This window comes from Achroia grisella, unplaced genomic scaffold, assembly GCF_030625045.1.
Source record: "Achroia grisella isolate CSIRO2021 unplaced genomic scaffold, CSIRO_AGI_Agris_v1 utg402, whole genome shotgun sequence".
Classification (NCBI taxonomy): Eukaryota; Metazoa; Arthropoda; class Insecta; order Lepidoptera; family Pyralidae; genus Achroia; species Achroia grisella.
In genome coordinates, this window is record NW_026712841.1 from 5,022,379 (window position 1) to 5,033,728 (window position 11,350).

Sequence of the window (11,350 nt, forward strand, 5' to 3'; positions counted from 1 at the left end):
AGGGAAATTTCTACAACCTTGAAGGTCGACCTTGGCTGGTCAATTCTTTTGCCATAAAGAAAGTTATACTTAGGTGGCCTACACACGACACTAAAATCGGGGATAATATCGGTTGTAATGGTGGACTTTGGTGTCCGTAAAATCGGATCGGCGGACATACTTAGAAAAATCTGCTTTGACATCGCTACTCACGAGGCGATCTAGGAAGCTCGCCATAACTGCTTGATATGGACCCAGATTTTATTTATGTTATTGAAATAGCAAACTAAGATCTACCTACCTGATGGTAAGTGGTTACCATCGCTATACATTCGTACATAAAGAACACTACAATTTCACGTTATCACGTTACAAACACGATACCACTCATGCGTTGCCATTCCAGAGTACTAAGATATCATACCTCTTATCCTGTAATTTCACTGCCTAATCTGCAAACGAAACACAGCTTGTGAGTGTGTGTGTGTGAAAGCTGTTTGACGGCTGAAATAGGTGAGACTGACTCAGGCGACTTGTTACTATCTACCTCTGATAAGTGCAGAGTGTGTTTATTGTTCTAACTTAACTATTTATTACTCATGCTAAAAAACAGTACGAGTAAAAAAAACAAGAACAAGTGAATATGTATTGAATTTTTTAATTAACAAGTATCTGATATTTGTTTTTTTATTAGTTTGACAGGCTGCGGACAGACAGCTTGCAAGCGGTACGGACATTCATGATATAGATAGGTATATATGTATAGGTATCCATATATATGTGGTCTAATCTGTCTGTCTCTCAGTTTTACTGCACAGATTTTGAACCCACTAAAATGTATGCGGTTACGCGGTTTCTTGTGGATTAGTCTGTTTATGTCATAAAAATACCGCTCCTATAGTTTTAGTTTTGTACGAGTACATTATTAAACCGCAAGCGCATAACACATATTAAAATATATGAAATAGATACTGAACCTTTACAAATGTATCTATCTTCGAGTATTCGTACATATTTAAGTAACATCTATAAGTATATGCATTTATCTACGTATTTTTCATACAAAGAAAAAAATATATCTAAATATTTTCATAGACTATCTACTGTATGAATGGTATTAACTCAGTTTACAAAATGAGAAATGTGAAAAACCCGAAACACGTAATTTTTATGATATTTCACAAGCAATGTTTACTCAAAACCGATCTCTATCCAATGTAGTCTAGTATAATATTTGAAGTCTTGAATTTCAGTTAATTAGGATGTAATGGGGAGAAATATACAATGTTGATGTATTTACGAGGTATTTTCTTGAAGATACAGCCATTTTATTAAGTAATTCCTTGGTACAAACTTTGGTTGTTGTGATTAATAGGTATATCTTGAATTGATAGATTAACATTGCACTCTTATCTTTTTAGAATTATATATAAACTAAATATATATATATATATATTTTTGAATTTACAATGTGTGGAAGTGTGGAAATTCTATTATACTATAGTTTAGTCATACTCGCGACACGAATTTAAAAAATGTAATCAGTTTAAAGTATTTACACATCTTTATTATTTTTATCTTTACATACTCGTATATGTAAAATCGTAATGAGGAGAAAACTGTCCTTTTGTATATATATATATAGAGGTTTAACATAAAAAATGTTACAGGAATTAGGATAAAATCTTCATCAAAATCAGAAAATGTTATCAAATATCGTCATAATACAGAAGTAAGAAAATACCCCTCAAAAGTTAAATACAATTCAAATTCATAAATCATTTAACGATTATAAATATATAGACATTTTCAGACCGCTTATGTATATAATTTTTTTATCACTATCTTTACCGTCCAGTTGGGTTAGCTACTGCAATTAAGAAATGTCAAAAATATTAACTAATAATAATAATATTTATTTATTTGTAAACTTTCATCAGTGTACAGTGTAATGCAGTCCGACTCCCGAACTAGCGAGAGCTGTACATCAGTCAGTACTGTATATATTTTTTAATAGTAATCACAAAAATAGTATATATAATTATTTCTGTGATTACTATTGAATTAGCCACATACTATTTAATATATTTATTTTAACTTTAAATTTAAAATATGGTCAATAAATGACGTTACAAATATAAAGGTACCTCAGTATACGAAGTCACTAGTACTAATGTAACAAATAAGACACTAGTCAATTACTATAAGATATATTCTATTTATAATGCCATAGTTGGTATCTAAGTATTATATAAAATTTCACGTACCAATTAATAGCAATGACTGCAAAAACGGTCTTTGACACGCAATTTCGTAGATATAAGAATCTGGTATAATAGTGAACAATCACTTCCGTCGATCATTTCCTGTGATCTAGTTTCTTTACAATTCGACTACTTGTATATATAAGACTATTAAAAATGACGTAAAAGCATGTATATGTTGTTATAGTGCCTTAGATTTTTTGAGATCCAGAGTCTATAGTTTTAGATATTGTGCTCATATAAACACAGGGTATGCTTGAGAGACGTACCATAGTCGTCGTGTCTACTAACACAGTACATAGTTACCTATAGGTCGTAAAGGCCAAGCCAAAAACCAGCGATAGTATCCAATAAAACGGAATAGCAAAGTGGAAAATATGTAGTCTTTGGTTAACCTATATGATTAACGTTGTAAGTTTTAAGTTATGACAGAACTTAAAAGTAAATTAAATCACGAACTTTGAACATTTTCAATGATAAAGATATTTAGGTGTGAAGCAAATAAATACTTTACTAATAAGGACATATATGTCAAAATAGATTCTTCGGAATTACAATAGTCAGTTAACTTGGTCGTTCCAATGGGATGCGAACGTATAATGAAGCATTTATGTGTCACACTTGAAAATAAATTGCCTATTTTCCTTAGAAAGTGATATTCATTAAACTTTCTACGTTAGCTTCGGCTTGGATCGGGTGCATTCGGGTTTTGCCGGCTATAATCGGATGCCGCTGGGCGTTAGCCAAGTCGTTCCCGCCGTTCCGACGGGTTTAAATTTGGAACACTATTTTTTTCTGTGCCGTAGTAGTTAGATACGTTCGGCGAGGTGAACAATCTCCAACATTCGAATTTATTGTACAGAACCTTTGACCGCGGCTTTGTATGCATAGTATTCAGCATAATGTATTCCAAATACAACACGCACTTATACTATGAATGCAGAAGTACCTAGTCTGTTACCATTTCACGATCAAACGACTGAACAGGATCTTAAAGAAATTTGACTTAGATTGACGTTTGGAAGGAGGTGAAATAAAAAGGGGAGAGGTAAAAGTTTGCGATAAACAAAGTCGTGGATAACAGAAGGTTACGGCTTTTTTGTTTGTAAACTGATTACAATGGAACAAACACTAAATATTACGGAAAGCTTGCTGCTATATGTTAGTGAAAATGGCATTAAAATTAATTAAACCGCTTTTGAAATTAGTGTATAACGCACTGTTAAATAGTAGAAAATGCTAAAAACTATCTTCTCAACTTCCGGAACATAAATCGGTGATGTATGGTAATGTATGGTTTGGAAACATATTCAAATTGCGTACAGAGTCAGTAACTGCCGGAAGATAAACAATGGGCTTAGAGATTATTTTTGACTAAAGTAAATTACCTTCTTACATAACTCCCAACAAATATCTACAATCAGAGTTTAGATAATCTGTGCTATTTATACGTACATGGTGGAAATTATTATAAACAACTTTTTTTTATAAACACAAGGCAATTACACGTTAGTCGGTAATATGATGCGGGTTGGTTGGACTTCCGTCACTTAGAACAAAATAACGTTTCGATATATGAATCTGTGTAACCATTCTTTTAGGACGACATATTTGCACGCAATTGTTTGCATTTATTTTTTATAGGCATTAGTTTCAGTTAGATGGGGATTCCCTTCTTGTCCACCTAAATATTTTTAGAATTAGATATATTTAGATGCAGAAAAGTAAATTTAATTGTAATAATAATACGGATTGGCATATTAGATTTGATGGTTCTGTCTGCATATGCAAGCCCATCTTATTTAGGAAAATATAACTTTTATATACAATTGTAAAAACCCTATCTGAACAAGTTGTTGCATTCAATATTGTTTTTGATCTCATTAGGATAGGTGTCAACTCTTATACTCTATAGACTTATATCTAGACTAAATACCCAATCAATAATATAAATATATTTTTTATGTCCCTGGACTGGCAAACAAGTAGACGGTTGACCTGATGGTAAATGGTTACCGTCGCCTATATATGAGCACGGAAATGACGTCATTTCATATGTGATGTGGTACAACTCATGCCAGGTGTGTATGTACATTACTCATAGGTAAATACTAAAAAATATTGTCGAAAAACGGACAAATAATATCCAAAGTATACTTAATACTGTAACGTTTTAATTTCTACTAATACCTTAAAGTCATCGACATAAATAATAAAATGTGCAAAGAATAAAATTAGAAAATTTCGTGATAACATAAAATGAGTTTATCCTGTGTTTATTTAGAGTTTAAACGAAATATATAGTATACCTTACATTCACAAATAAAATCCTAACAATATTATTGTTATTCACAAAAAGATGCCTGTTATAATCGATGTCAACCACTGGCTTCGAACTAGGCAACCATGTGTCTTCGAAAGCAAGGTAACTCAATCACCCAAGAAAGAAAGAGATATAGTCAAGAGGACCACATCCTATTAGGTAACTATGTCTATTTATTTAGTAATTTACGTAAAAATTAATTTTTGTTTTGTTTAGATTAACAATGCCAGCTCGCCTTTTTTAGAAATAATATTGTTTAGAAATAATATATAAAGAATAAGTAAATTAACGTTTATCTATTTTTCATCCTGATTTATTCCAAAACCGCGGGATACAAGTACCCAATTATTTAGTACCTACAACATTTGCACCTGGTCAGTTCGTGACAGGAATTCTAGCACAGTACCCTACATACTAATCATTTGTGATTCCATACGCGTAAAATATACTGTTACATGGAAATGTGTGTCGTTGTTCATTATTAAGATCAAAGCAAAAGCTTACCAGTAAATTCAACCAACCAAAATGTTGCCAAACTTACGAAGAAGTATTTATTTATAATGAATTGAACATGCATATACATAAATTTACATATAATAAATTAAAAATACACACGTGGACTCTGTTTAAAGAGTATACATTTCGTAAATGACTCATTCCATATTTTACAATAGCTAAATTAAAAAATCTTGTATTGTGACAACCCCGGTGGTCTAGGTGTTCAGTGCACCGCCTTACTTCCGATGGTCGTGGATTCTATTCCTCGCACGGAACGCATGAAAACACCCAGACCTTTACAGGTCTGGGTGTTGTTTATGTATAAAATGTATGTATTTATAAAAAATATCTAACAATTAATATTTATATCATACATAACATAACACAAGCTCTGCTTACAGTGGGACTAGATGGCGGTGTGTTAAGGGTTATTTATTTACTGTAAGTAATAAGTACAGTAGTACGTTTATTAAGGGATTAATTACGAGTCTATCAAAAATATGGCGCCACACTTTTAAAATTATGTGGCACACAAATGTCTCTGTACAGTTGAGAATCACTGCACTAATACCTAGATTAGAATTCGCAAGCAAGTATAGAACATTTTGAATGTAATTGAAATGTTTAAAATACGATAGTAGTCCTTATGAACCTAAACTAAGGTTTAAAACAGGTTAAAATCTTTAATACAGATCTCCAAGGTTTTTCCAAGACTAAATATAACTTACTCTTAATTCTAAATAACAAAGCAAAAAGCTTATTTAAAATAACCCACTGGGGTTAAACCAACTAAAAATACCCAATACTAAAATTAGTTCATCGACAATCCTTTATTGTCAAATTATTTTGGTTTTCGCAATTCTGACACTTATACTTACGTGATAAAAACATGATTATCCTTTATTTTAAATTAAAATAAAGTATGTTTTTATCACAATATTTTTTTTAATATTACAGACTTTAATAATTCAATCATTATCATTGTAGATGTTTGTCGTCACAATTTTTTTTATCATTGTAATAACAAACATAATGTACTCATAAAACATAAAAGTCATCAATCTCATTCATCAGTCGCTGTCTGTACATGGGAGATACAAGAAAAACTATTAGTATTGGGGAAGTTTATGAACGCAATAATGATTGAATTTTTGTTTGTTTAACGGTGCATTTATGTGGGCTACTCGCAGTGGCATGGCTTGACCGATTTGGGTGCGATTTTCAATAACGTAGTGTGATAAGATATAGTTAACGTTAAATGTTTGTTTTAGCAGTGGTTTAGAAAAAAACTTTTAATGTTACAACGTCACGGTACTTCAATATAATATTATAGTCGTTTGAAATGTTTTCATTACGTTGAAATACGTTTCATGATTATATATATATATATATATATATATATATATATATATATACGTATATATTAATTTTTTGTATATTCTGATATTGTATATGTATTGCAAAGTTTAACACTACACACCTATTATAAATTAAAATGTTGGTTGATAAATAATAACAGAAATGAGGAATGTTATATTATTTGCTAATAAGTATAACAATTTGTAGAATAATGAGGACATGAAAACCGGGGCACATGTAAACAAAACAACAGACTTTTTGAGAAGTACTTGTTACAGATTACTCAAGAACAAAAGAAAATATCTTGAAATAATCCGTTCATCCGTTTGGAAGGTAAAACGTCATAGGCAGATGGATAAATGGTTTCATTTCTGTGTAGACATATTCTGATCCCATTTACCCGCGTTTACTGCGAGTGATACTAAAGATTTATACAATTATATCAGAGGTTTTGCGTCTGAAGTCTGTATTTAATTAACATAGCTAGCTAGGAACAATATTTTGAAAATCGACCGCTAATATTTAATCTGTAGATAAGATAAATTTGAATTGATAAATTATATTCGCCTTTGCCACAATTTCAAATTAAAAAACTAATAGATAAATATGTTTTTAATTTTATGGATAAAAACTTCATAATGAAAAGCAAAGGAAACCACAATAGCGTATGATTATTATTACAAAGTCGTCCAGATATTTTTAGATCGTATATGATGATATAGGTTTTGTACGCAAATCTTTGTCTTTTCTGAACTCCTTTTATATATATACATATATAAAAAGATTTCTTTTGGTAGTTGATGAATGCTGGTATGAAAACAGTTTTTAATTAATTATATATGGCCTAATGCGCAAAAAAAGAATAAATAAGACATTTTTTGCCATTTGTTCTAAAATTAAATATAAAAATAAAGTACTGGCCGACAACATCGAAACCGCAGGCTGACCTCGTGACCAAAGTGAAGAATGCAGTAACGAAACGCGAACTTGAACTATGACAAAATACAGACTACTAAGTAAAATAAAACGTGCGATTTTATAAGTAACAAACCGTAAACAAGTATCTAATACTATTTATCGTACAATAAAATATGATTACAAAGTTGAAAAATAAAATAGAACTAAAAATATCGAAGTGATGATGTACAAACATACTTCACAAGGCCCTATAGATATCTATTATGAAGTCTAGATCGTACCTATGTAGTTTCATACACAGTAGGGTGAGAATATCGCACATTACATTGGCATTTTGTCAAAAATGCAATGACCCGAGCACACAACGTACATCATATACCCAACTACATACATAGATGAGATACGAAGCTGCATGATTGAATAAGACCCAACTAATTGGTTCATTGGACTCATTCCGTATGGGAATGGGTAAATCTCACTTTATTTTAAGTACCTATATCATATTTTATACCTATTTATTTAATATTGGTTACTATATAATGTTTATATTTTAAAAACAGACAGTAATCTTACAATTTTGTTGATTTAGGGAATACATTTGGAATATAGGCAATTTTAACAAGTTTATCCTTATTCTCCTGTATTTATATGGTGCATATAATATTCCTGCTTGTGACCTTAGACTCCAGGCTCTAATTGCATATCATTGAGTCTCTTAAATTTTTCAAAGCTATTTATTATTCTATTTTTTTACGTAATAGCTTATAAAGATGATGTCAAGCGTGACATACTGAATCATGCAAAACAGTATACTATAATTATTCATTGTTTATTTACAAGTTTATGCAGTTGACATGTTTCTAGCTTGCTGGTCATTGCTTTAATTTATAAGGACTATTTTCAGAGCCCATATTACTGTTTGCGATTGTAAATTAAGTTTACATGAAGATTATAAATTAAGTTGCATGAACATACCTGTGCTCTGTTGATGACATCGTGTGGTCCTCGCCAGGTCGTAGCCGCTGGTGACTTTCTTTTAGCTAATTCCAAAGTAGCTTCGCTAGGGCATTTTTCAAACATAAGCACCCTTTCGGCCACAGATCCACGTGTGAGAAAAGGGCGCACAGGCGTAACGCCAGATCCGGCTGCGGTCTCGGCGGCACCCGCGCTGGATGCACGACGAGCCCGCGCCTCGAATTTGGAACGAGCCTCCGTAACATGAGACCCTAAGGAAGCACGACGTTCACCACTTGCACCGGCTATCGGCTTTCTCGCGCCCGTATCCAATCTATCCTGATACCGGCTTTTTGCATAGTCCACAAGCGATATCGGAGGAACTACGTCAGGCCTCTCAGCCGACCGTTCGGCTACGACACCGCCTGTACGCAGTGCCCTCAACAGTCTTTCCTCCTCCCGAGCGACCTCTAAGCGCATTGCTGCAGGGTCTGCTCGACGCACTCCTGCGCCGGTGCCACCTGTACCGTTTCTTTCAGGGACTAAGTCTGGTGGTAATATCACCTCAATCGTCTCTCCTTCTGGCTCTGGTTGGTGCTCACGTCGAGTATCAGGGCGCTCTCTTTTGGCATCCGGCCGCTGTTCACGGACCAATTCTGGTCTATGCTCCCGTCTAAAGTCCGGCCGCTGCTTAATCTCTGGTTTGGGTTCCGGTTTAGGTTTTGTACGCAAACTTTCTGCTAGCTTTATGCCTGGTGCGGGCCTACACGACAAAATTTCAGTTGGCGCCAGACCACGCGCTTTCCATGTCTGGTAAATGGCTTCAGCATGATCGGAAATCTGTTTGGCAATAGCGGCTATGTCCTCCTCGCCGGTATCTATCTCACGGCGAGCCGTGGCCGCCATGGTGGAGTGCCCGCTTTCGAGCTCTGCGGAGGCGCGCGCACCGCACCGGCCACTTCAGGGGCACACCATACGCCCCATCTACACACAGCTGATTACACAAATGCACTAGCTGAATCACACTGGTAACTGAAACTGCACAGAATAAACCCACTAGGTTTATTTAACAACACAACATCCGAGCACTGGGAACAGCTGCCGGCGGTCTGCAGTGAAACGCGCGTACGACAATAAACAAAGGCGGCGATCGCGTGTCTCGATGCGGGATATAGCACGCGAGAATAGACAACGAGCCGACGGCGGCACCTCGGGCGGACTGCGGCGCGGCGCGACGGCGAGAGGCGCCGCGGCCCGCTGCCCGCGCCTCGGCCGCCGCCTCCGGCCCCGTGAACCGCCCTCCTCAACTCCAAACTCCTGACCCTCACCTCCTGAATTGTATTCAAATTGTCAATTTAATCTTAAACTCCGATAGGAGATGGTCATACAACTACTAACTAAATAGTATGTTTCATGAAGATATTACATGTTTGTTATTTCATATTACATTTCAAGGAAAGCTACAAAAATCTATCAATCAATTTCTCGTGGTGTCTATCCAATTGTGACTTGGAAAAGTTATTATAAATCTACACATTTGGGTTTGGGCGGAATGCAGATTAAGCGGCAGGACAGAGAGAATCAAAGCTTATTCGGTACGAAACGATAACAGAACAGGTAAGCATTATTTAATTTTACTGGTGCCTAGCTTAACACCTTTATATTGAGTAATTTATATCATTATTCTTTTAAAATCTAATTGAAGAATTAAGCAGTTTGATATTAAAAAATCGACTAGTATTACAAAAAGTGACCAACTTCAAACTTGAAAACTATAACTACGAAATTCCCGCTTTGAATTTGTCAGTTAATTTATTATAATAAAATAATATTGATTCAATTTAGCAACCTTTGGTCACCATTTCACAATAAATGCAGTGCAAAAACGTGTGCATGTATTTTTTTATATTTATCCTTACATCTGATTACATAAAACAACAACCGATACATGTGGCCGAAATGGTATAATTTATCTCTTGTTCTTGTTCTCATATTTAAAGTTAGTTACTCAAAAAAACTTATTTTTAAACTTAACAAAATGAGCGTGAATTTAAAAATCAAAGCGTTTATATTTGAATTAGGAACAGTACTGTTTTCGAAGCCAATTAAATATTTGAAATAGGAACACACTGCTGATGAGGATAGTCTGTACGTTTCCTAATCTGTGGCTGTCTCTGCGACGGCCGGCGTCGCGTCGCGCACGCGCCTCACGCCGCAAATAGCACGCACGTATATTTATTTACATCCTCCCCTACTTTTTGTTTTTTTTTACACTTTCGACGAACTGGTGGCAACTGGCGGTGTACGCTTCTGTCGTGTCCTAGCCGAAAAAAGATATCGGAAACAATAACACGTAAACATAGAAACTTAACGTCAAATATACAACTTTATAAAAAAACTAGTAGAATACCGCGGCGCTACCCGTATTTAATGTAACCTAGTATGCCATAGGTAAATGAAATTTCATAAGTGCTCCGTTATGAAATTTTATTTACCTACCTATTTTTTAAAGATACTTAAATAGAAAAAAAACTTAACTTTATAATAAATTTAGATTCACTTAATACTTTTTAAATAATATAAGCGGTATAATTAAATTTAACAATAATGTATTTAAATTAAACCAATAAATTCTACAAACAATTACAATTACTAAGAAAAATCGAAAGAAACGAGAAATACGTAAAATAATATTGCCTGTGCAATTAAACAAAAAACTATGTAATTGCTTAATATTCGATAAAATATACACTTACCCGTTACACGATGTAACTTGATAACCCCTCTATAAAATACATGATACATTAGGTCATATAGTATGTGCTCGATAACCTTCCAACTTACCTACGTGGTTATCCGCTAAACTCCAAATTGTTAAAAAGAAACAAGTCAACAAAAGTCAAGACGGAGTTCTATGTACAATAAAAGCGTACGTACAATGAAAATCACGTCGAGTAATAAATTCCGTTTGTTCATTTGTGCAACTTATTTGTCCTTACAAGAGTAACAAATATTTTACAACTTCATCATCATCATCTCATCAACGTAATGGATT

The 11,350-nt window shown here is 34.1% G+C and overlaps 1 protein-coding gene across 3 annotated transcripts in view; it reads right to left on the bottom strand.

The window, feature by feature from the left end:
* The window catches only part of LOC131844205 (serine/threonine-protein phosphatase 2A regulatory subunit B'' subunit beta-like), a 161,320-nt gene extending 151,818 nt beyond the window's left edge, over nt 1–9,502 (bottom strand). For all 3 annotated transcript variants that reach the window (XM_059193023.1, XM_059193026.1, XM_059193025.1), the window contains exon 1: nt 8,317–9,502. In XM_059193023.1, coding sequence (XP_059049006.1) covers nt 8,317–9,201 — 885 coding nt within the window. In that variant the 5' untranslated portion in view covers nt 9,202–9,502. The remainder of the gene's footprint in view (nt 1–8,316) is intronic.
* Between the last annotated feature and the right edge of the window lie 1,848 nt (nt 9,503–11,350).